Raw genomic sequence first — 26,059 nt, forward strand, 5'->3', positions numbered from 1 at the left:
GAGACCTGGGATGTGACGGAGTCTCTGACGGGAGGGGAGGGACTGTGATGGGAGGGAGGGAGGATGACAGTAGCCAGAATTGATGGAATCCGTCATGACACAGAGGATGTGACTGTACAGCTTTGGGTCCAGCCTGTCCTAGGAGAACCGAAAAGTATCTGAGACAGGTCTCAGGACATTTAGAAAGCATGTTTTGCTGGCCGGGCATGGTGGCTCCTGCCTGTAATCCCAGCACTTTGGGAGGCTGAGGCAGGCAGATCACCTGAGGTCAGGAGATCGAGACCAGCCTGACCAACAAGGTGAAACCCTGTCTTTACTAAAAATACAGAAATTAGCCGCGCGTGGTGGCGGGCACCTGTAGTCCCAGCTACTTGGGAGGCTGAGGCAGGAGGATTGCTTGAACTCGGGAGGCGGAGGTTGCAGTGAGCCGAGGTCACACCACTGCACTCCAGCCTGGGCCATGGAGTGAGACTCCATCTCAAAAAAAAAAAAAAAAAAGAAAAAAAGTGTGTTTTGCTAAGGTTGAGGATGTGCCTGTGACCCGGAGGACATCTTGGTATCATGCATTTTAAGGAGACGTCAGACATGAATCCATATATGTAAGAAGAACTTGGTTCTGTCAAGCGCGTTGGTGCAAAGAGAGCACCGAACAGGCTTTGTGTGAGCAGTAACGCTGTGGATTCACTTGGGTGCAGGTGGGCTGAGTCCAAAGAGAGAGTCAGTGAAGGGAGATGGGGAAGTGGTGGCTTTATAGGAGTTGGGTAGGTAATGGAAAATTACAGCAAAAGGTGGTTATCTATTGTTAGCAGAGGAGGAGATTGCAAGGTGCATGGTGGACAGATCATAAGACTCATTGCCCAGGCCGGGCGCGGTGGCTCACGCCTCTAATCTCAGCACTTTGGGAGGCCGAGGCGGGCGGATCACGAGGTCAGGAGATCGAGACCATCCTGGCCAACACGGTGAAACCCCGTCTCTATTAAAAATAAAAAAATTAGGCCGGGCGCGGTGGCTCACGCCTGTAATCCCAGCACTTTGGGAGGCCGAGGCGGGCGGATCACAAGGTCAGGAGATCGAGACCACGGTGAAACCCCGTCTCTACTAAAAATACAAAAAATTAGCCGGGCGTGTTGGCGGGCGCCTGTAGTCCCAGCTACTCGGAGAGGCTGAGGCAGGAGAATGCCGGGAACCCGGGAGGCGGAGCTTGCAGTGAGCCGAGATCGCGCCACTGCACTCCAGCCTGGGTGACAGAGCCAGACTCCGTCTCACAAAAAAACAAAAAACAAAAAAAGACTCATTGTCCAGAAGACGAAGGGCACAAAGTTGATTGATCAGCTAAGGTAGGGCAGGGAGAAGTCACGATAGTAAAATGTTGTAATTTTAGTTAATCAGTTAAGGCAGGAACTGACTGTTTTACTTCTCTGTGGTTTTTCCTTGGCTGCTCCAGACTTTGCAGCTCCTGCAGGCCGCCTGGACGCATATGTGCAGGTCACGGGGGTGATGATGGCTCAGCTTCGGCTCAGAGGCCTGACAGGTTCAATCTGTGAGGGTGGGACGAGATGGGCTTCCAGGTCATAAGTAGATTTTAAAATTTTCTGACTGGTAATTGGTGGAAAGAGTTATTATTAGCCGGGCACGGTGGCTCACGCCTGTCATCCCAGCACTTTGGGAGGCCAAGGCGGGCAGATCACCTCAAGTCAGGAGTTCGAGACCTGCCTGGGCAACATGGTGAGACCCCGGTTGCTACCAAAAATACAAAAAATTCACTGGGAATGGTGGCAGGTGCCTGTAATCCCAGCTGTGCTGGAGGCTGAGGCAGGAGAATCGCTTGAATCCAGGAGGCGGAGGCTGCAGTGAGCTGAGATCGTGCCACTGCACACCAGTCTGGGCAACAGAGCAAGACCTTGCCTCTAAAAAAAAAAAAAAAAGAGTTATTAGTAGAAAGAAATATCTGCATTAAGATAAGATGTGGAGACGAAGGTTTTTTGTTTTTGAATGGGAGTCTTGCTCTGTCCCCCAGGCTGGAGTGCAGTGGCGCGATCTCGGCTCACTGCAACCTCCGCCTCCCGGGTTCAAGCGATTCTCCTGCCTCAGCCTCCCAGTAGCTGGGACTACAGGCGCGCGCCAGCATGGTTAAATAATTTTTGTATTTTTACTAGTGACGGGGTTTCGCCATGTTGGCCAGGCTGGTTTCGAACTCCTGACCTCAGGTGATCCGCCCGCCTTGGCCTCCCAAAGTGCTGAAGTGCTGAGCCAGCGGGCCCCGCCCAGACCTGCATTTTAACCTCCCCTCCAGCCCGCGGCCCCGGGACCCTGGGCATCCGGAGGCTCGCAGAGGCCCTGCTGGGATGTTCCAGGCGGATCACTGCACAGCCTTGCAGGCGGAGAGGAAGCCGTGCAGGGGAAGGGGAGGCCGTACAGGGGGAGGGGAGGCCGTGCAGGGGGAGGCGGGTCAGTGCAGGGGGAGGGGGGGCCGTGCATGGGGAGGGGGGTCCGTGCAGGGGGAGGGGGGTCCGTGCAGGGGGAGGGGAAGCCGTCCTGGCCCTTTTCCAGCTGGCTGCAGAGAAGGGGCCAGCTCCCTCCTGGGGACCGGGAGCCGCGGTACAGGTGTGGTCGCTTCTCTTGGAGAAAGAGGCTGAGCTGACATCCTCGGGGCTGATAAAGAATGGGCACCTCCTCCTGGGCGCAGCAGGCTCCGGGGACCCCTCTCTCCCTCCCGGTCCCGGCAGGAGGGAAGACCTGAGCTCATCTAGCTGGTGTTGGCTTAGGGTCTGGGAGGAAGGGCTTTTGGGAAGATGTAAATAAGAACAAAATCTGCAGCCACCTGGGAACCTGGCCTCAGTGTGGAAGAGAAGGAAGCAGGGTTATTACAGAACCTGGTGAAGGCAACGCGGGCAGCTGCCAGGAGCTGCACACCGAGAGGATCTGGTCCTTTCTTGCGGCCCAGGGAGACCAGGACCTTTCATTCTAGGCTGAAGATCAACAATTGGAATTCCGAACTCCCCCGGCGTGTGGGACTCGAGGTGGGTTTGCAGTTTGCAGTCACCTGAAGTTTGCCCCCTCTTCTCCCGGGGCTTCTTCCCTTCCTGTGTCCAATTTCTTTTTTCTTTTTTTTTTTGGGACAGAGCCTCACTCTGTCACCCGGGCTGGAGTGCGGTGGTGTGATCTTGGCTCACTACAGACCCCGCCTCCCGGGTTCAAGCGATTCCCCTGCCTTAGCCTCCTGAGTAGCTGGAATTACAGGCGTGCGCCACCACGGCCGGCTACTTTTTGTACTTTTAGTAGAAATGGGGTTTCACCATGTTGGTCAGGCTGGTCTCGAACCCCTGACCTCTGGTGATCCACCCGCCTCAGCCTCCCAAAGTGATGGGATTACAGGCGTGAGCCACTGTGCCCGGCCCCTCCAGGTCTCATTTCTAAGAGGAGGCCTCAGGTCCACCAGGAAACGTTCCTCAGATGTGAAACTGTCAACAGGCTGATTTCTGGGCTCAAGATCAACAATTCTAGTTGATTTGATGAAATCAATTAGATCTAATGATTTTAATCTTATCAATTTTAATCTAAATGATTAAAAAGCTTACATACATTGCCGGGCGTGGTGGTGGGCGCCTGTAGTCCCAGCTACTCTGGAGGCTGAGGCAGGAAAATTGCTTGAACCTGGGAGGCGGAGGTTACAGTGAGCCGAGATCGCATCATTGCACTCCAGCCTGGGCAACTAGAGCGAAACTGTGTCAAAAAAAAAAAAAAAAAAAAAAAATCGTACATACCCTTGGGCGCAGTGGCTCACGCCAGTAATCCCAGCACTTTGGGAGGCCGAGGTGGGCGGATCATCTGAGGTCAGGAGTTCAATACTAGCCTGGCCAACATTGTAAAACCCCGTGTGTACTCAAATATGCAAAAATTAGCCAGGTGTGGTGGTGGGCGCCTGTAATCCCAGCTACTCTGGAGGCTGAGGCAGGAGAATTGCTTGAACCTGGGAGGCGGAGGTTGCAGTGAGCTGAGATCGCTCCATCGCACTCCAGCCTGGGTAACTAGAGCGAAACGGTGTCAAAAAAAAAACAAAAAACAGTTATATACAGTTCAGAGGCAGAGAAATAATTTACAAGTTGTCTAAAATGCCCTTACGAAAAGGGTCTCTTATTTTCAACAGTATATTATATATATACACTGTTTTATATATATATATATATACTGTTATGTGTATATGTTATGTATATGTTATATATGTATATATTTGTATATGTTATATACATTATATATGTGTATATTATATATGTCACATACATTATATATGTGTATATGTATGTTATATATATGTATATATTCTGTTATATATGTGTGTGTATATATATATTTTATATATATATATATTATATATATATTTTATATATAATATATATTTTATATATATATATATTTTATATATATATATATATATTTTTTTTTTTTTTTTTTTTTGAGGCAGAGTCTTGCTCTGTCACCCAGGCTGGAGTGCAGTGGTGATACAGCTCTGATGAGTGGAGGAACACCAGGTTCTTCCTCTCGAGTCGAATTAAATAAGGCGACACGGACACACGAGGTGGCTCCGCGGTACAGAGACAGAGAAGCAGAGAAGGGGGCTCCAAACCCCAGGTGGGAGACCAGCCAGTGTTATGCGGTGCCTGGAGGAGGCGTGACTGATTTGCATAGCGCTCAGGGAATTGGTCTGACCAGGCCTGTCATTCACGCAGCCCGCGAAAAGTCTGGCCCGCCCACCCCGTCTCCGTAATATGCAAATGCAGGGCGCCATGATGTTTTACACGCCTGGGGGTAGTGGGGGCGGCCATGATGTCAGGCACAGATGGGGGCGGCCATGATGTCAGGCACAGATGGGGGCAGCCATGATGTCAGGCACAGGTAGGGACGAGAGCAAGAGGGCAACGGTGGGAATCGCCATGTTGGCTGGACCCAGCTAAGGGCTCGCATTTGCATATTAAAGGTTGCCAAGCCGGGTCTAAGAGCCAGGGCTTTCACGCTAGACAAGAAACATTTTTTTGGAGCTGCGAAAAAACCTTTCAAGGACCCCTTTTCCTCTCTCTCTCTCTTTTTTTTTTTTTTTTTTTGAGATGGAGTTTCACTCTTGTTGCCCAGGCTGGAGTGCAGTGGCGGGATCTCGGCTCACCGCAACCTCCGCCTCCCGGGTGCAAGCGATTCTCCTGCTTCAGCCTCCCGAGTAGCTGGGATTACAGGCATGTGGCACCATGCCCAGCTAACTTTTTGTATTTTTAGTAGAGACGGCGTTTCTCCATTTGGTGAGGCTGGTTTCGAACTCCCAACCTCAGGTGATCCACCTGCCTCGGCCTCCAAAAGTGCTGGGAATACAGGCGCGAGCCACCGCGCCCGGCCCCCTTTTCCTCTCTATCTGCCTAAAATCATGTCTTTATAACTCCTACCACAGGGTCGCGGATCTCGGCCCACTGCAACCTCTGCCTCCCAGGCTCAAGCGATTCTTCTGCCTCAGCCTCCCGAGTAGCTGGGACTACAGGCCGTGACACTACTGCCTGGCTAATTTTTTTGTATTTTTAGTAGAGACGGGGTTCCACCATGTTGGCCAAGCTGGTTTTGAACTCCTGACCTCAAATGATCCACACGACTCAGCCTCCCAAAGGGCTGGGATTATAGGCGTGAGCCTCCCGGCACGACCTATTTATTTATTTCTTGAGACAGTTTCGCTCTGTCACCGAGGATGGATCGCAATGACGCAGTCTTGGGTCACTGCAACCTCTCTGCCTCCCAAGCTCAAGTGATTCTCCTGCGTCAGTGTCCTGAGTAGCTGGGATTATAGGCATCTGCCACCAAGCCCGGCTAATTTTTGTATTTTTAGTAGAGATGGGGTTTCGCCGTGTTGGCCAGGCTGGTCTTGAACTCCTGACCTCAGGTGATCTGCCCGCCTTTGCCTCCCAAAGTGCTGGGATTACAGGTGTGAGCCACGGCACCCGTTCTGCCACGGATCTGCCTGATTCTTTCCCCTCAAGAAGTTGATCTTGTCGCTTCTCATAATACGGCTGATGCTTAATGTCCTCAGTGAGCCCATCCATAGTGAGGGTTCAGTTTAGGGTCCTGTATGTGCTATCCACGTTCCCTTCCGGTACCATCACAGTCCTGGGGATGAACCTCAGATTTTTTTTTTTTTTTTTTTTTTTTGAGATAGAGTTCCACTCTGTCGCCCAGACTGGCGTGCAATGGCACAATCTCGGCTCACCGCAACCTCTGCCTCCCAGGTTCAAGCGATTCTCCTGCCTCAGCCTCTTGAATAACTGGGATTACAGGCGTCCGCCACCACGCAGTCTAGTTTTTGTATTTTTAGTAGAGACGGGGTTTCACCATGTTGGCCAGGCTGGTCTTGAACTCCTGACCTCAGATGATCCACCCACGTTGGCCTCCCAAAGTGCTGGAATAACAGGCGTGAGCCCCTGTGCCTGCTGATTTTTTATGAGTTTTAGCTTCAGATCTCCTATTTTTCTTTTTTTGTTCTTTTTTTTGAGATGGAATCGTGCTCTGTCACCCAGGCTGGAGTGTAGTGGTGCGATCTCGGCTCACTGCAATCTCTGCGTCCCGGGTTCAAGTGATTCTCCTGCCTCAGCCTGTGGAGTAGCTGGGATTACAGGCGTCCGCCACCACACCCAGCTATTTTTGTATTTTCAGTACAGTGTTTCACCATCTTGGCCAGGCTGGTCTTGAACTCCTGACCTCGTGATCCACCCGCCTCGGCCTCCCAAAGTGCTGGGATGACGGGCCTGAGCTCCTGCCCCCAGCCTCTCCTGGACTTTTTTCTTTTGAGACGGAGTTTCACTCTTGTTGCCCAGGCTGGAGTGCAGTGGCGTGGTCTCGATCTCCTGACCTCGTGATCCGCCCGCCTCGGCCTCCCAAAGTGCTGGGATTACAGGTGTGAGCCACCGCGCCTGGCCAGTATTTACACATTTTCTTAAGAAGGGGACGGCCGCAGTGAGGCAAAGGATGACGTGCTTGTGAGATTGAGTGAGGGCCTGGTAAGGCTGCATTTTATGTAAGATAAGTTGAACGTTCATTCATGGCTGTCATGATGCGAATTCAGCTTCCAGGGTTTCTCTGCAGTTCCCACAGCCGAGAGTGGGTCTGTTCGGTCCACTGGGGGCCTGGAAGTTTATTAATATTTCTCAGTGGTGGTGTGCACTCATGTCGTGTGTCTGTTATAAGAACAAGCAGGCCGGGCACGGTGGCTCACGCCTGTCATCCCAGCACTTTGGGAGGCCGAGGCGGGGGGATCACCTGAGGTCTGGAGCTCGAGACCAGCCTGGCCAACGTGGTGAAACCCCGTCTCTACTAAAAATACAAAATTACCTGGGCATGGTGGCGGATGCCTGTATTCCCAGCTACTTGGGAGGCTGAGGCAGGAGAATCGCTTGAATCCAGGGGGTGGAGGTTGCAGTGAGCCGAGGTCGCGCCACTGAACTCCAGCCTGGGCAACAGGAAAGCAACTCCGTCTCCAAAAAAAAAAAGAAAGAACAAAAGCAGTAAGAGAATAAATGATTACTCTGCACGTTTTTGCGTTGGATGCTGAGACAGCAATAGCCATGATCATTTAATGATTCTTCCTTTCTTTCTTCTTTTGTTTTCTTTTCTTTCTTTCTTTTCTTTTTTTGAGACATGGTCTCTGTTGCCTGGGCTGCCGTGCAGTGGTGCAATCTCAGCTCACTTCAACCTCTGTCTCTGGGGTACAAGTTATTCTCCTGCCTCAGCCTCCCGAGTAGCTGGGATTACAGGCACCTGCAACCACGCCAGGCTAATTTCTTTTTTGGATTTTTTATTAGGGACAAAGTTTCACCATGTTGGTCAGGCTGGTCTCGAACTCCCGACCTCAGGTGATCCACCCGCCTGGGCCTCCCAAAGTGCTGGGATTACAGGTATGAGCCACCACGCCCAGTCCCTTAAAAACAACAACAACAACGACAACTCTTTTCCCCCTTTTGTAAGCCTGGGAACCTTCCTCAGAAAGACTTCCTCCCCCAGAGCCCAATAGTGCGGCAGTTGCAGGCAGAGATCCCGTGGGGTCCCGGCTGGGAGGTGCAGGACCCAGGGCCCCCCAGGCAGTGCCTTACGTGGCTCTGCCATACCCAGGATGGAAGCCCTTAGAATCACCTGTGGCCCCTTTGCACGGCCCTAGGCTGAGGGGGTTGGCATTTGATCTCACAGTGGGCAGCTGCCCTGAAGGCAAGAGATGTGGTGCCATCACCCCAGAAAAGGGGCTTTGTGAACTCCTTGTGTGGGGGGGTGGTGTGTCAGGTAGCTCTGGGCCTCTCTCTCTCAGTTCCACATGCACGGGAAACAGAGAGAATTCTTCCACTACACTCTTAGGTTCTGCCCCTGAGGGCCTGCAAATTAAACTGACAAAAGACAGAGGAATGGGAGAAAAGGGTTTATTTCATAGGAATGTGGGGGCCTCACCGAAGTGACATGGAAATCCCAGGAGGTGGTCAGACAGAGAGGCTTACATACTATTTTATCAAAGGACGATGAACTTATGGGGACGTGCTTAGACAAAGGGGTTTGAGCTTCCCAGGAGGTACCTGCGGGAGGCGCACACGTGGGGGACCTCACTGAAGATAAGGGTTCCTGTCGCCAGCGTGTCATGTGGATTCCTCTCAGGGAGTCTCTGAGCTGATAAGGGTGTACCGTCATCTTCAGGGGTTGAGAGGGAGGTGGACACAGTTACAGGCTTCTGTCCCCTTTTTAAGCAAATTGGGGAGGGCAGAGGGTGTTTCTCGTAGCTGCCGCTTTGGATCAAAACAGTCCTTGCTCCAAAGCGGCCTGTTCCAGGGAGGCATGCTCTGGTCTCCTTCCTGCATCTCAGGACCTCCCTGTCCTCTCCCGCCCTCTCCACTTTCTTTTTTTTTTTTTTTTTTTTTGAGACAGAGTCTTAGTCTGTTGCCCAGGCTGGAGTGCAGTGGTGTGATCTTGGCTCACTGCAACCTCCACCTCCCTGGTTTCAAGCGATTCTCCTGCCTCAGCCTCCCGAGTAGCTGGGATTAAAGGCGCCCACCACCACGCCCGGCTAATTTTTGTGTTTTTAGTAGAGATGGGGTTTTGCCAAGTTGGCCAGGCGGGTCTCGAACTGCTGACCTGAAGTCACCATAAAAAACCTCTTTTCCTCTTCTCCTTCCTCAGGTTGCCCAGGGCTCACCTCTGATGGGCGGGCAGGTGAGCGCTTCCAACAGCTTCTCGAGGCTGCGCTGCAGAAATGCCAACGAGGACTGGATGTCGGCACTGTGTCCCCGGCTCTGGGATGTGCCCCTCCACCACCTCTCCATCCCAGGTGAGGGCGGAGTGGGGCGGGAGCTGTCGCGTCTGCATTCCTCAGTGGGGATGCCGGCTGTAGGACCAATCCTGGGTGTAGGAAAATCCTAGAAAGCATACTGATGTGGACACACACATATGCACAGTGCACACGTGTGTGCATACACATATGTACATAGTCATGGACATGCACACATGCACACACAGGCATGCACACATGTGCACACGTATACACAGGCATATATGCACACGTGAGTATGTGCACACAGGTACACGAACACGTATACACACATGCACATATGCGTGCACATACGCACACATATGTACAGTCATGGACATGCACACACAGGCATGCACAAATGTGCACACGTATGCACAGGCATATATGCACACGTGCACACAGGTACACGAACACATGTATACACACATGCACATATGCGTGCACATATGCACACATGTACAGTCATGGACATGCACACACAGGCATGCACACATGTGCACATGTATACACAGGCATATATGCACACGTGAGCACGTGCACACAGGTACATGCACACATGTATACACACATGCACATATGCACACACATGCACACGTACACACATGTACATAGGCATGGACATGCACACACAGGCATGCACACGTGCACACGGATACACAGGCATATATGCACACGTGAGCACTGCACACAGGTACACGCACACACATATACACACATGCACATATGCACACATGCACACGTACACATATGTACATAGGCATGGACATGCACACACAGGCATGCACACGTGCACACGTATACACAGGCATATATGCACACGTGCACATAGGTACACACACGTATACACACATGCACATAGGCACACACACATGCACATATGTACACATGTCCATAGGCATGGACATACATGCACACACAGGCATGCACACACGTGCACACGTATACACAGGCATATATGCACACAGGTACACACGTATACACACATGCACATGCATGCACATATGCACACGTATGTACATAGTCATGGACATGCACACACATTCACACACAGGCATGCACATATGCGCACATGTATACACAGGCATATATGCACACGTGACCATAGGTACACACACGTATACACACATGCACATATGCACACACACGCACATATGCACACATACGCACGTGCATACTGTGTTACTCTGTTCTCACGCTGCTAATAAAGACATATCCAAGACTGGGTAATTTATAAAAGAAAGAGGTTTAATGGACTCACAGTTCCACCTGGCTGGGGAGGCCTCACAATCACGGCAGAAGGTGAATGCGGAGCAAAGTCACATGTTACATGGCGGCAGGCAGGAGAACGTGTGCCAGAGAACTGCCCTTTGTAAAACCATCAGCTCTCATGAAACCTATTCACGATCACGAGAACAGCATGGGAAAGACCCGCCCCGTGATTCAGTGACCTCCCTCCGGGCCCCTCCCATGACACATGGGAATTATAGGAGCTACAATTCAAGATGAGATTTGGGTGGGGACACAGCCAAACCCTATCACATACACAGATGCACATAGGCACACATGCAGGCACACACACAAACATACATACATATATGCACATGCACGCACACACAAATGCACACATGCACACATGCACATCCCCACACATATGCACATGGAAGCATACATGCACACACGCACATAGGTGTACACACATGCAGGCACATGTGGGTACATGTATACATGGACGTAGGCTCAATTACACACATGGATGCACACACACATGCATGCACATGTGCGGGTGTGTACACATATGCACATGCAACACAAGTGTACACATGTACATACACACATGTATACACATTTGCACCCGTGTGCACACATATACACATGCAGGTACACACATGTATACACATGCACATACATGCACACAGACACACATGTACACATATTTGCACCTATGCACGCAGAGACACGTGTATGCACATGCATGTATACACATATGTACACATGTACATGCATGCACACAAACATACACATGCATACATGTACACGCTTGCACCTATGCACATAGACACGTATACACACATGCACACATACACACATGTGTACACATGTACATACGTGTACAAGGCACACACGCACGTGCACACATACACACATGCCCATGCACACAGGAGCACATGCAGACAGGTGTGCACAGGCACACAGATACACACATGCACACACGTATACACACATGTCCATGCACACAGGAACACAGGTACACACGTTTAAACACAGGCACACACATGCACACATGCATATAGTCATGCAGACACACATACACATGTACACAGATATGTATTGTCAACCTAAGGAAAGAAACTTAGACAAAATTAATATAAGTAGGGGGTTTCTTTGAGGCACATTTGAGGACTGCAGCCCCGGAAACCCTCCAACTTGCCTTAGGAAGTGGCTGTGGAAAACAGCGTCGAGATGGGAGCTTCTAAAGAAAAACAAACACATCAGGAGTGGGGGTGATGATGAAAGCTGTTTCTCAGGAATTCATGTGGGTTACAGAAGTGGCACTGAGCACGGATCATGTTCTTCCTTGAGATGTAGGGAATGAGTCACGGTGCCCCAGTGTGACAGCCCGAGGTTAATTTTTTTTTGTTTTTGAGACAGAGTTTCGCTCCTGTCGCCCAGGCTGGAGTGCAATGGCCCCATCTCGGCTCATCGCAACCTCCGCCTCCCGGGTTCTAGTGATACTCCTGCCTCAGCCTGTCGAGTAGCTGGGATCACAGGCATGCACCACCACACCTGACTAAATTTTGTATTTTTAGCAGAGATGGGGTTTCACCATGTTGGTCAGGCTGGTCTCGAACTCCTGACCTCAGGCAATACGCCCGCCTCGGCCTCCCAAAAAGTGCTGGCATTGCAGACATGAGCTACTGCACCCGACGTCTTAGGTTAATTTGTAGAGACGCGGGGCATCCATCAGTCTAGAGTTGACATTGCAGGTACCGGATTACAGAAGGAAGAGGTTTATTCGGCCGGAGCGTTGGCAGACTTGCGTCTTAAGTGCCGAGCTCCCTGAAAAAGAAATTCTTGGCCTTTTTAAAGGCTTACGACTCTAAGGGGTCCACGTGAAAGGGTCATGATAGATCGAGCAAGCGTAGGGAACGTGACTGGGGGCTACATGCATCAGCTAACAGAACAGAAAGTTTTGTAATGCTTTTTCATACAATGTCTGGCATTTACAGATGATACAAGTGGTTTAGGTCTGGGGTTGATATTAGTATTATTTTAACTCCTAGGGCCGGGTGGTGCCAAGGTTGTCTGGCTTTTTATCTTACCTCTGTTTCTTTCCAACTTTTTGCTGTCTCCTGTCTTATAAACTAGGCAAGGTGGGGGTAGGAGGGCAGCAGGAGAAGTACTGGTCTCCTTCCTTAATACCTTAGCTCAAGATTGGGGGAGCAGGTGACTGTGGCTTCGTTCCAGTGCCTCTCTGGGTCTGGGGATTTAAAGGGGGTTCACGTTCCTCAGGGGATTTAATGGGGGAAGTCCGGGCGTGGTGGCTCACACCTGTAATCCCAGCACTTTGGGAAGCCAAGGCAGGAGGATCATCTGAGTTTAGGAGTTTGAGAGCAGCCTGGGCAACATAGTGAGGCCCCATCTCTGCAAATATATATATATATATACACACACACACATTTATATGTAAATATATATAAACATATAAATATATAAGTATATATAAATATATAAGTATATATAAATATATAAGTATATATAAATAATATATAAATATATATAAGTATATATAAGTATATATAAATATATAAGTATATATAAGTATATATAAGTATATATAAATATATAAGTATATATAAGTATATATAAATATATATAAATATAAATATATAAATATATATAAATATATATAAATATATATATAAGTAAATGTATAATATATTTTATATTATACATTTACATATATATACTTATATATATAATATATAAGTATACTTTTATATTATATTTATATAAACACATATACATGAATATATGTTTTATATATTTATATAAGTACATATTTATGCAAATAAATTATATAAATTTATATAAATGCATGTTTATGCAAATAAATATGTAACTATATATACTATATATTTATATGTTTATATGTAAATATATATGTCTTATATATATCATATATATCTTAAATATAGATATATTTATATCTATATTTAACAAATAACAACTACGTGTCATAGGCAGGAAATGCAAACGTCAGCCGTCAGTCAGACCACAAAGGTCTGTGTTTCTTGCGGCTACCGTAACAAGTGACCACACGTCGGGAGGCGACAAAGAACAGAGATTTACTCTCTCCCAGTTCTAGATACAGAAATCTGAAGTCAAGATATAGGCAGGACCACACGTCCTCCTGACGCCCTGGGGGAGGGTCCTTCCTGCCTCTCCCAGCTCCTGGGGGCTCCAGGCATCCCTGGGCTTGTGGCCCCATCACTCCAGTCTCTTCCTCCATCTCCACGAGCCCTTCTCTGTGCTGCGTCTTCTCGCTCTGTCTCTTAGATGGACACCTGTCACTGGATTTGGGGGCCCGCCCTACTCCAGGATGGCCTCATTTCCACCTAATGATATCTGCAGAGACCCTGTTTCAACACGGGTCCTGTTCCCAGGTTCCAGTGGACGTGAGTTTTGGGGGTCAGCGTCCACCCTTCCCGCCACGCCTGTGCCTGTGCTGTAGGCGGGCGACGGAGCGACTCACAGCAGGTGGCGGGGACGGGCCTGATGCTTACACGTCCGCGTGTGCTTTGCCCGCAGGGAGCCACGACACGATGACGTACTGTCTGAACAAGAAATCCCCCATTTCACACGAGGAGTCCCGGCTGCTGCAGCTGCTGAACAAGGCCTTCCCCTGCATCACACGCCCCGTCGTGCTGAAATGGTCCGTCACCCAGGTATGGTCTGCGCCCCGTGGTACTGAAATGGTCCGTCACCCAGGTGGGGTCCATGCCCCGTGGTGCTGACGTGGCCTGTCAGCCAGGTAGGGTCTGAGTGGTGCCCTGTGGGCTCAGGAGGCAGACGGCGACTGCAGCTTTGCAGCACAACACAGTTCCTATCCCAGCAGTGGAGACAGGATTAAAACAAAACCTGCTGTCCACCTGGACCCCCCTCCCCAAAAGCAGAAGCGAGGGGAACAGTGTTTTTATTTATTTTATTTTTATTATTTGAGACAGAGTCTCGCTTCTCTTGCCCAGGCTGGAGTGCCGTGGTGCGATCTCGGCTCCCTGTGACCTCCACTGCCTGGGTTCAAGCGATTCTCCTGCCTCAGCCTCCTAAGTACATGGGTCTACAGGCACCTGCCCCAACACCTGGCTAAGTTTCTGTATTTTTAGTAGAGACAGGGTTTCACCATGTTAGTCAGGTTGGTCTCGATCTCCTGACCTCATGATCCACCCGCCCTGGCCTCCCAAAGTGCTGGGATTACAGGCGTGAGCCACCACGCCCAGCCCAGCGTTTTATTAAATGGCGTAAAGCTAATGCCGTGAGCATTGCGGGCCGCCACTGAGAGCTGCAGATGGAGAGGGTCTTGCCCTGTTGCATCCCAGCAGACACAACCCCTTTCTTTTTCTTTTTTTTATGAGATGGAGTCTCGCTCTATGGCCCAGGCTAGAGTGCAGTGGCGCGATCTCGGCTCACTGCAACCTCCGCCTCCCGGGTTCACGCCATTCTCCTGCCTCAGCCTCCCGAGTAGCTGGGACTACAGGTGCCCACCACTACACCCGGCTAATTTTTTGTATTTTTAGTAGAGACGGGGTTTCACCATGTTGGCCAGGATGGTCTCGATCTCCTGACCTTGTGATCTGCCCGGCTCGGCCTCCCAAAATGCTGGGATGACAGGCGTGAGCCACCGCGCCCGGCCGAGACAACCCCTTTCACGCCTGCACTCAAGACAGACAAGGACTCATTTCTCGTGTGTTTAGGGCTGGAGATGGGTCTGTAGTTTGCATTCAGGCGCCTGCTAGTTCCTGGGAAACAGGGAGACAGGGCCCTTTCTCCCTAATAATCACATTCATTCATTCCTTTAGAGACAGAGTCTCGCTCTCTCACCCAGGCTGGAGTGCAGTGGTGCGATCTCAGCTTCCTGCAGCCTTGGCCTCCCGGGATCAAAGGATCCTCCTTCCTCAGCCTCCCGGGCAGCTGGGACTACAGGTGTACACCACCACACCAGGCTGATTTTTAAAATTTTTAGTAGAGGCCGGGCGTGGTGGCTCACGCCTGTAATCCCAGCCCTTTGGGAGGCCAAGGCGGGCGTATCACGAGGTCAGGAGATCGAGACCATCCTGGTTAACATGGTGAAACCCTGTCTCTACTAAAAATACAAAAAATTAGCCGGGCGCGGTGGCGGGTGCCTGTAGTCCCAGCTACTCAGGAGGCTGAGGCAGGAGAATGGCATGAACCCGGGAGGCGGAGGTTGCAGGGAGCCGAGATCACACCACTGCCCTCCAGCCTGGGCGGCAGAGCGAGACGCCATCTCACAAAAAAAAAAAAAGAAAGAGGCCAGGTCCCCGGAGATCAGGTTTTCCAAATGCAGGTCCCCGTGGCTGCAGAGCTCCCAGCACGTACGAACAGCTGTCGTTACGACATCCACGTCCCAGTGGACGGCAGGACGTGTGGGTGGGCCAGCCTCGCAGCCCGTCCCTAAGCCCCCCAGATGCAGCACTCAGCCAGGCAGACACAACAGCAGCCTCTGTCCACAGGCGCTGGACGTCACGGAGCAGCTGGACGCCGGGGTGCGGTACCTGGACCTGCGGGTGGCCCACATGCTGGAGGGTTCGGAGAAAAACCTGCACTTTGTCCATATGGTGTACACAACGGCTCTGGTGGAGGTGCGGCCGGGCTGAGGTGGGACACAAGTGGGAGAGAGGGAGGTGGCCGGGCGCTGGTGCAGGTGCAGGTGCAGCCGGGCTGAGATGGGACGCGAGGGGGAGAGAGGGTGGTGGCCGGGCGCTGGTGCAGGTGCGGCTGGGCAGAGGTGGGACGCGAGGGGGAGAGAGGGAGGTGGCCAAGCTCCCTTGGGCATGAAACGGCCACATGCAGATCTGGACAAGAGACGCCCCGCCTTTAATGGGATGGTGACGTCACCTGTACACCCAGACGGGAGACGCTGACCCCGGCAATCCGTTACGGGGATTTCTTTTTTTTTGTTTTTTTTTGGAGATGGAGTCTCTAGCTCTGTCCCCAGGCTGGAGTGCAATGGTGTGATCTCGGCTCACTGCAACCTCCGCCTCTTGGGTTCAAGGGATTCTCCTGCCTCAGCGTCCCGAGTAGCTGCGATTACAGGTGTGCACCACCACACCCGGCTAATTTTTGTATTTTTAGTAGACACGGGGTTTCACCATGTTGGCCAGGCTGGTCTCGAACTCCTGACCTCAGGTCATCCACCCGCCTCGGCCTCCCAAAGTGCTGGGATGACAGGCGTGAGCCACCGCACCCGGCCTTCCCTGTGTTGTTGGAATCGTGCAGGACTCAGCCCCTTGTCCCCCTCCCCAGGACACGCTCACGGAAATCTCGGAGTGGCTGGAGCGGCACCCGCACGAGGTGGTCATCCTCGCCTGCAGAAACTTCGAGGGGCTGAGCCAGGACCTGCACGAGTACCTGGTCGCTTGTATCAAGAACATCTTCGGGGACATGCTGTGTCCTCGTGGGGTGAGGAGGGCAAGGGCGTCCCCACGTCTCTCCCGGGTGTGGGTGCTGCCGTGATTCCTGTAGCAGGTGAAGCCGTCGAACAGGGCTCGCTGCTGTCCCACAGTGTGGGGGGCCCTGGCTGACCTGGTGGAGTGGCTCCCGGTGAGATCTGCTTCCCGTGACGGGTTTGGAAATGTGTGCAGCGTCATCCCAGCACTCTGGGAGGCCGAGGCGGGCGGATCACGAGGTCAAGAGATTGAGACCAGCGTGGCCAACACGGTGAAACCCCGTCTCTACTAAAAATACAAAAATTAGGCTGGGTGTGATGGTTCACGCCTGTAATCTCAGCACTCTGGGAGCCGAGGTGGGCAGATCACGAGGTCAACAGATCGAGACCAGCCTGGCCAACATGGTGAAACCCCGTCTCTACTAAAAATACAAAAATTAGCTAGGTGTGGTGGCAGATGCGCCGGATGCAGTGGCTCATGTCTGTCATCCCAGGACTTTGGGAGGCCAAGGCGGGCGGATGATGAGGTCAAGAGATTGAGACCATCCTGGCTAACACGGTGAAACCCCGTCTCTACTAAAAATACAAAAAAAAAATTAGCCGGGCGTGGTGGCGGGCGCCTGTAGTCCCAGCTACTCGGGAGGCTGAGGCAGGAGAATGGCGTGAACCCGGGAGGCGGAGGTTGCAGTGAGCCGAGATCGCGCCACTGCACTCCAGCCTGGGCGACAGAGCGAGATCTGTCTTAAAAAATAAAAATAAATAAATATATAAAAATAGAGACAGGGTCACCCTATGCAGTCCAGGCTCGAATTCCTGGCCTCAAGCGATCCTCCCACCGTGTCCTCCCAAAGTACCGGGATTACAGGCATGAGCCACTGCCCCGGCCATACTTTTTTTTTTTTTTTTTTTTTTTTGAGACGGAGTCTTTCTCTGTCCCCCAGGCTGGAGTGCAGTGGTGCAATCTCGGCTCACTGCAAGCTCCGCCTCCCAGGGTTCACGCCATTCTCCTGCCTCAGCCTCCCGAGTAGCTGGGACTACAGGCGCCTGCCAACACGCCCGGCTAATTTTTTTGTATTTTTAGTAGAGACGGGGTTTCACCGTGTTAGCCAGGATGGTCTCGATCTCCTGACCTCGTGATCCGCCCGCCTCGGCCTCCCAAAGTGCTGGGATTACAGGCTTGAGCCACCGCGCCCGGCTGCCCTGGCCATACTTAATTAATTTATTTATTTGAGAGGGAGTCTCACTCTGTCATCCAGGCTGGAGTGCAGTAGTGAAACCTCAGCTCACCGCAACCTCCGCCTCCCAGGTTCAAGCGATTCTCCTGCCTCAGCCTCCTGAGTAGCCGGAACGACAGGTGCCCACCACCACACCTGGCTAATTTTTGTATTTTTTAGTAGAGACGGAGTTTCACCATGTTGCCCGGGCTGGCCTCAAACTCCTGACCTCAGGTGATCCACCTGCCTCGGCCTCTCAGAGTGCTGGGATGACAGGCGTCAGCCACCGCTCCCGGCCAGAATTTCGTTTTTGGTTTATACTCGTGTGTTGAGCTTGTGTCCCGACTTCCCCGCCCTCCTCTCTCCCGGGTGCCCCCCGTGTCCTCGGCTCTCCTCTCTCCCCTGCACCCCTGAACTCTGGTCCTTTGCAGGAGGTGCCGACGCTGAGGCAGTTGTGGTCCCGGGGCCAGCAGGTCATCGTCTCCTATGAGGATGAGAACTCCTTGGGCCGGCACCACGAACTGTGGCCAGGAATCCCCTACTGGTGGGGAAACACGGTGAAGTCCGAGGCCCTCATCCGATACCTGGAGACCATGAAGACCTGCGGCCGTCCAGGTACCAGGTCGCCCCTCGTGGGGGTGGATCCCACACAGCCTCCCGTGACGCCCTGCGGCAGGCCGGATCCACGTGGACTTGCCTTCACTTTTACGTGAAAACAATTTAAAAGGAATGCATGAGCCGGGCGTGCTTAACCCTGCACCTGTAATCCCAGCACTTTGGAAGGCCGAGGCGGGCAGATCACGTGAGGTCGGGAGTTTGAGACCAGCCTGACCAACACAGTGAGACCCCATCTTTGCTAGAAATAAAATTTAGCGGCCGGGCGCAGTGGTTCACGCCTGTCATCCCAGCACTTTGGGAGACCGAGGCAGGTGGATCACCTGAGGTCGGGAGTTTAAGACCAGCCTGGCCAATGTGATGAAACCCAGTCTCTACTTAAGAAGCACCCAGGGAGAAGGCAGTCCATCTACATTGGCCAGGGGAGGGATCAACAAGGTGTGGCCCATCCACGAGGTGGAATATTACGCAGCCATGAAAAAGAATGAGGCTCTGACGCAGGACGCAGCGGGGCAGGAACCTGAAGACATCACACTCAGTGAGAGAAGCCAGACACCAAAGGACACATAGTGTGTGAATACGTTTACAGGAAATGCCCAGAACAGGCCAGTCCAGAGACAGAAAGAGGATTTGTGGTTGCTGGGGGGCTAGGGAAGGGAAATGAGGACTGACTGCTTCATGGAAACAGGGTCTCCTTTTAGGGTGACGACAATGTTCTAGAACTAGGGAGAGGTCGGAGTTGCACAACGTGAATCCACTTTAGTTTTTTTAGTTAATTCTTTGATAGAGAAGGGGTCTCACTGTATTGGCCGGGCTGGTCTCAAACTCCTGGTGTCAGCCAGGTGCAGTGGCTCACACCTGTGATCACAGCACTTTGGGAGGCCAAGGTGGGTGGATCACCTGAGGTCAGGAGTTGGAGACCAGCCTGGCCAACATGGCGAAACCTCTTCTCTAGTAAAAATACAAAAATTAGCGGGCACAGGCCACGCACGGTGGCTCACGCCTGTAATCCCAGCACTTTGGGAGGCCGAGGCAGGTGGATTACTTGAGATCAGCAGTTTTAGACCAGTCTGGTGAAACCCCATCTCTAGTAAAAATACAAAAAAAAAAAAAAATTTAGCTGGGCATTGTTGCAGGTGCCTGTATTCCCAGCTCCTTGGGAGGCTGACGCAGGAGAATCGCTTGAACCTGGCGGGGGGCGGAGGCTGCAGTGAGCCGAGATCGTGCCATTGTACTCCAGCCCGGGTGACAGAGCGAGACTCCGTCTTGGAAAAAAAAAAAAAAAAAAAAAAGGTAATTTTATTGTATGTGAATTTCACCACAATTTTTGTAAAAAAGCCACTGAGGGGCTGTGAGGTGCAGGCAGCATTGGCAGCCACTGTCCCGTGTCCTCCAGAGGCAGCAGCCTGAGGGAGGGAGGGAGGAAGGTCCTCCCCACGGGGATGGTGGCAGGTGGGGCCGTCTCGGTCCTGCAACCTGGTGCTGGGTTCTCTGAAGGTGATTTTCACGGCCGCGAGGGCTGCATCCCACAGGGGCAGCATAAAACCCAGTCACAGGCCGGGCAAAGGAGCAGGTTTTTTCAACTTGATCTCTTGCCTTCACACGTGAACGAGGTTAGATACTTCAGAAATGTCTTTTTTTTTTTTTTGAGATGGTGTCTCACTCTTGTTGCCCAGGCTGGAGTGCAATGGTGTGATCTCGGCTCACTGCAACCTCCGCCTCCCGGGTTCAAGACATTCTCCTGCCTCAGCCTCCTGTGTAGCTTGGATTACAGGGATGAGCCACCACGCCCGGCTAATTTTTTTTGTGTTTTTAGTAGAGACAGGGTTTCACCATGTTGGTCAGGCTGGTCTTGAACTCCTGACCTCATGATTCGCCCGTCTCAGTCTCCCAAAGTGTTGGGATGACAGGCGTGAGCCACGGTGCCCGGCAGAAAACTTTTTTTTGTTTGTGTGTTTGTTTTTTGAGACAAGAGTTTCGATCTTATTGTCCAGGCTGGAGTGCAATGGTGCGATCTTGGCTCACTGCAACCTCTGCCTCCTGGGTTCAAGCCATTCTCCTGCTTCAGCCTCCCACCACGCCCGACTAATTTTTTTTATTTTTAGTAGAGACGGGGTTTTTCCATGTTGGTCAGGCTGGTCTCGAACTCCCTACCTCAGGCAATCGGCCCACCTCGGCCTTCCAAAGTGCTGGGATTACAGGCATGAGCCACTGCACCCGGACTTTTTTTTTTTTTTTTGAGACGGAGTCTTGCTCTATCTCCCAGGCTGGAAGTACAGTGGCGCGATCTCAGCTCCCTGCAACCTCCACCTCCCGGGTTCAAGCATTTCTCCTGCCTCAGCCTCCCGAGTAGCTGGGATAACAGGCACCTGCCACCACGCTGAGTTAATTTTTTGATGTGTTTTTACTGGAGAAAGGGTTTCAGCGTGTTGGTCAGGCTGGTCTTGAACTCCTGACCTCAAATGATCCACCCGCCTCGGCCTCCCAATGTGCTGGGATGACAGGCGTGAGCCACCGTGCCCAGCCTAGAAATAAATGTTAAAAACCACTGAGAGAAGTTGGCCTTAAACGTCTGCTGACTTTGCCGTCTCTGGCCGTGGAATCAGTCCAGCTGGTCAACACAGGGGCACTGGCACCTACCTCTGCGGGAGCTTCTTCAAACACGGCTTGCAGACTGCATCCCTCTGCCCCCACAGAGATTCTGGTTCAGCAGATCTAGGTGGAGCCCCCAAATTTGCATTTCTAACTATTGCAGGGACCCCGCTTTGAGAATCGCTGGTCAGTATCAACTCTCCCTATAAGCCTCGTAACAGATGGCACAGACTTAGTGCCTAAGATGACAGCATTCTTCCCTGTTTATCACATGGGGGATAAGCATGTGGACATCTCTGGGGCCGTTATTCTGTCTGCCACATGGGATTAGGATGTGGGCGCCTTTGGGGCTGTTATTCTGTCTCCCACACGGTGTTACGATGTACCCACCACGTGTTTTTTTTGGGGGGGGATGGAGTCTCGCTCTTGTCACCCAGGCTGGAGTGCAGTGGAGCGATCTCAGCTCACCGCAGCCTCCGCCTCCCAGGTTCAAGTGATTCTCCTGCCTCAACCTCCCGAGTATCTGGGATTACAGGTGCCCACCACCAAGCCCGGCTAATTTTGTATTTTTAGTAGAGATGGGGGTTTCTCCATGTTGGTCAGGCTGGTCTCGAACTCCCAACCTCAGGTGATCCGCCCCCACCTCGGCCTCCGGAAGTGCTGGGATTACAGGCGTGAGCCACCGCGCCCGGCACCACCCACCACGCGTTATAACCAAAGTTCACCTGATTTCCTTGTTGGACACATGTTCCTTTCAACTCTAACTTCCTGAGATGCGAACCTCTAACGTGACCAGGAGGGACAGACAGGCGGGTGACGCCTGTGATCGTGTAACCTTTCCCCACCCTCACCGTTGCAGGAGGGTTGTTCGTGGCCGGCATCAACCTCACGGAGAACCTGCAGTACGTTCTGGCGCACCCGTCCGAGTCCCTGGAGAGGATGACGCTGCCCAACCTTCCGCGGCTGAGCGCGTGGGTCCAAGAGCAGTGCCCGGGGCCGGGCTCACGGTGCACCAACATCATCGCGGGAGACTTCATCGGCGCAGACGGCTTCGTCAGCGACGTCATCGCGCTGAACCAGAAGCTGCTGTGGTGCTGACGGGACCTTCTGAAGTTCAGGACGCCGCGGCTGTGGTTTCACCCCCGACTTTCCAAGTACTGTGACTTTGTTTGGGCCAAATATTGGTGATCATAGGACGGATGATAATATCTTTACCTTTCTTTTTCTTTAAAATACAGATGGGGTGGCCGGGCACGGTGGCTCAGGCCTGTCATCCCAGCACTTTGGGAGGCCGAGGCGGGCGGATCACGAGGTCAGGAGTTCGAGACCAGCCTGACCAGCATGGTGAAACCCTGTCTCTACTAAAAATACAAAAATTAGCTGGGTGTGTGGTGGGCGCCTGTAGTCCCAGCTACTCGGGAGGTTCAGGCAGGAGAAATGCTTGAAGCTGGGAGGTGGAGATTGCATTGAGGTGAGATCGCGCCACTGCACTCCAGCCTGGGTGACAGAGCGAGACTCCATCTCAAAAAAAAATAGAGGTGGGGTCTCTGTTGGCCAGGTTGGTCTTGAACTCCTGGCCTCAAGTGATCCTCCCACCTCCGCCTCCCAAAGTGCTGGGATGACAGGTGTGAGCCACTGTGCCTGGCCACCGATATTTCTTTTAATTATGTTTAGGAACAGGGTCTTGCTCTGTCACCCAGGCTGGAGGGCAGTGGTACAGTCATATCTCACTGCAGCCTCAACCTCCTGGGCTCAAGTGACCCTCTCAGCCTCCCACGTAACTGGGACTCCAGGGACACACCCCCACTCCCGGCTAATTTTTGTATTTTTGTTAGAGACGGAGTTTCACGATGTTTCACATCTGGTCTCAAATTCCTGGGCTCCAGTGATCCTCCCACCTTAGCTTTCAGAGTAGCCAGGATCACAGGCATGCACCACCATGCCCAGCTGAGTTTATTTTTTTGTAGAGATGTGGTCTGGCTATGTTGTCCAGGGTGGTCTCAAACTCCTGGGCTCACGTAATCCTCCCACCTCAACCTCCACCATAGCTGGGACCTCAGGTGTCAGCCACCACACCCAGCTAATTATTATTTTTTTTTTGTAGAGATGGGGTCTGACTCTGTTGCTCAGGCTGGTGTGTAGTAGGAGAACAGTCATAGCTCAGTGTAACCTTCAACGCCTGGGCTGAAGCAATCCTCCCGCCTTGGCTTCCCAAGTACCTGGGACTGTAGGTGTAATTATACCTATAATAATTACCCACTACGTCCAGATAATTACTATTATTATTAGTAGTAGGAGTATATGTTTGAGATGGAGTCTCGCTCTGTCGCCCAGGCTGGAGTGCAATGCTGCAATCTCGGCTCACTGCAACCTCCACCTCCCGGATTCAAGCGATTCTCCTGCCTCAGCCTCCTGAGTATCTGGGATTACAGGCACCCGCCACCACACCCGGCTCATTTTTGTATTTTCAGTAGAGACGGGGTTTCACCATGTTGCCCAGGCTGGTCTCGAACTCCCGACCTCGGGTGATCCATCCGCGTTGGCCTCCCAAAGTGCTGGGATCACAGGCGTTGAGACACTGCGCCCGGCCTCAAGCCAGTATTTTCCCGGCCCTAAATCATTCCCGGCTGGGTCCCGGCCCAGTAGAGCCTGCCCCACAGTCCAGAGTCCAGCTGAAGTGTTCCAAAGTTGTTAACCCTCAGCCATTCCCCAGGCCCCGGAAAGGGCTCTTCCCTCGTTCATTCCTGCCTCCCAAGCCAAACCCAGGTACACGCTTGTGCCCTGTGTGGTGTGGCAGCCTCTTCTCTCGGGAAGGGTCTGGAGTAATTTATTTCAGTGGCTTCTCCGTGCTCGTCGCAGTCACCTCCGTGAATTAAAGTCCTGTGGGTACACGGGACACCACACCCCACGGAAGGTGCCCCCAGTCCGTGTGGGAGACCCGCTGGTTTCTGCAACAGGTTTCTTTCTGCCTCTGAAGCGTGAACAGTCCTAGTTTCAGACGCAGATCGTGCAAATACCTTTTTTTTTTTTTTTTTGAGATGGATTTTCCCTCTTGTTGTTCAGGCTGGAGTGCAATGGCACGATCTCAGCTCACTGCAACCTCTGCCTCTCGGGTTCAAGTGATTCTCTGCTTCAGCCTCCCGAGGAGCTAAGATTACAGGCGCATGCCACCATGCCTGGTTAATTTTGTATTTGTATTTTTTGAGAAGGGGTTTCGCTCTCGTTGCCGAGGCTGGAGTGCAGTGGCGCGATCCCGGCTCACTGCAACCTCCACCTCCCGGGTTCCAGCAATTCTCCTGCCTCAGCATCCTGAGTAGCTGGGATTACAGGCACCTGCCACCACGCCCGGCTAATTTTTGTATTTTTAGCAGAGACGGGGTTTTGCCATGTTGGCCAGGCTGGTCTCGAACTCCCGACCTCAGGTGATCCTCCCGCCTCGGACTCCCAAAGTGCTGGGATGACAGACGTGAGCCACCGCGCCCGGCCTATACCTCATTTTCTACATGTCGCTTATTGGAGCTGGTGGTTCAAGCCACCATTTTTACTCCCCTTTCCCAAGCAAATCGTGCATTTCTTTCATCGTCTAACAAGACACTAGTTGTTTCTCAGGATGGTCGTCGAGGGTTATCGAGTCCACGCTGGAACAGCTTCTCTTTGGGACCTAATGACTCATTTTCCAAAAATCCGCTTCTACTTTTGGTACCCGGTTGCCACGGTGAAACTACGGTGCCCCACATCCAGAAAGACGCACTCCTGTGCCACAACCAGCGGCTACCTCAGCGCCACGACTCTGCTGGATCAGGGCTCGGGCAGGCCCCGCGGAGATGAAGGAAGAATTTGCAGGGAGCCTCCCTGACTTCCATCGGCTGTGAATCCTCGTGTGTCAGGAGTGTATCCACAAAATCTCCGAATTCATACAGATCGTTTAAATAAATGAACGTCATTAAAGTCAAATATGTGTATGAATTTTATTACTGCCTATGCAGCCAAGACCCCTCTGGTGGCTTTCAGGATAGCACGCAGGAGGCATCTTCAGAAAATGTTAATTCAGGAGGCCGGGCACGGTGGCTCACGCCTGTAATCCCAGCACTTTGGGAGGCAGAGGTGGGCGGATCACAAGGTCAAGAGTTTGAGACCAGCCTGATCGACAGTGAAAATACAAAAATTACTAAATATACAGAAATGTATAAAATAATATACAAATTATAAATATATAAAAATAATAAAAATATAAACAATTAGCCGGGCGTGGTGGCAGGTGCCTGTAGTCCCAGCTACTCAGGAGGCTGAGGCAGGAGAATGGCGTGAACCAGGGAGGCGGAGGTTGCAGTGAGCCGAGATCGCGCCATTGCACTGCAGCCTGGGCGACAGAGTGAGACTCCATCTCAAGAAAAAAAAAAAAAAAAAGAAAATGTTAATTCAGGCCGGGCGCAGTGTCTCACACCTGTAATCCCAGCACTTTGGGAGGCCGAGTTGGGTGGATCACCTGAGGTCGGGAGTTTAAGACCAGCCTGATCAACATGGTGAAACCCCGTCTCTACTAAAAATACAAAAAATTAGCCGGGCGTGGTGGTGGGCGCCTGTAATCCCAGCTACTCAAGAGGCTGAGGCAGGGGAATCGCTTGAACCTGGGAGGTGGAGGTT

General features: G+C 52.0%; 1 protein-coding gene across 3 annotated transcripts; it reads left to right on the forward strand.

Moving 5' to 3' along the window:
- Positions 1–2,510: 2,510 nt before the first annotated feature.
- Positions 2,511–25,575, forward strand: LOC129476693 (PI-PLC X domain-containing protein 1). 3 transcript variants are annotated; one of them, XM_063635174.1, is made up of 8 exons: positions 2,511–2,604; positions 2,818–3,020; positions 9,181–9,328; positions 14,120–14,256; positions 16,060–16,188; positions 16,853–17,008; positions 18,640–18,823; positions 22,275–25,575. In XM_063635174.1, exons 3-8 carry the CDS (start codon positions 9,202–9,204, stop codon positions 22,511–22,513), a joined length of 972 nt encoding a protein of 323 aa, XP_063491244.1. In that variant the 5' UTR covers positions 2,511–2,604; positions 2,818–3,020; positions 9,181–9,201; the 3' UTR covers positions 22,514–25,575. The 3 variants fall into 3 exon arrangements, with proteins under 3 accessions (XP_063491244.1, XP_055123888.1, XP_055123887.1); XM_055267913.2 differs by lacking the exons at positions 2,511–2,604; positions 2,818–3,020 and adding an exon at positions 4,872–4,893; XM_055267912.2 differs by lacking the exons at positions 2,511–2,604; positions 2,818–3,020 and adding an exon at positions 6,759–7,025.
- Positions 25,576–26,059: the final 484 nt, after the last annotated feature.

This window comes from Symphalangus syndactylus, chromosome X, assembly GCF_028878055.3.
Source record: "Symphalangus syndactylus isolate Jambi chromosome X, NHGRI_mSymSyn1-v2.1_pri, whole genome shotgun sequence".
In the NCBI taxonomy this organism is placed as follows: Eukaryota; Metazoa; Chordata; class Mammalia; order Primates; family Hylobatidae; genus Symphalangus; species Symphalangus syndactylus.

Coding starts and splice junctions, on each gene's coding strand:
- LOC129476693 (XM_063635174.1), top strand. CDS start 9,202: ATGGGCGGGCAGGTGAGCGCTTCCAACAGCTTCTCGAGGCTGCGCTGC. Junction 16,189..16,852: donor ACACAACGGCTCTGGTGGAG/GTGCGGCCGGGC, acceptor CCCCCTCCCCAG/GACACGCTCACGGAAATCTC. Junction 17,009..18,639: donor ACATGCTGTGTCCTCGTGGG/GTGAGGAGGGCA, acceptor GGTCCTTTGCAG/GAGGTGCCGACGCTGAGGCA.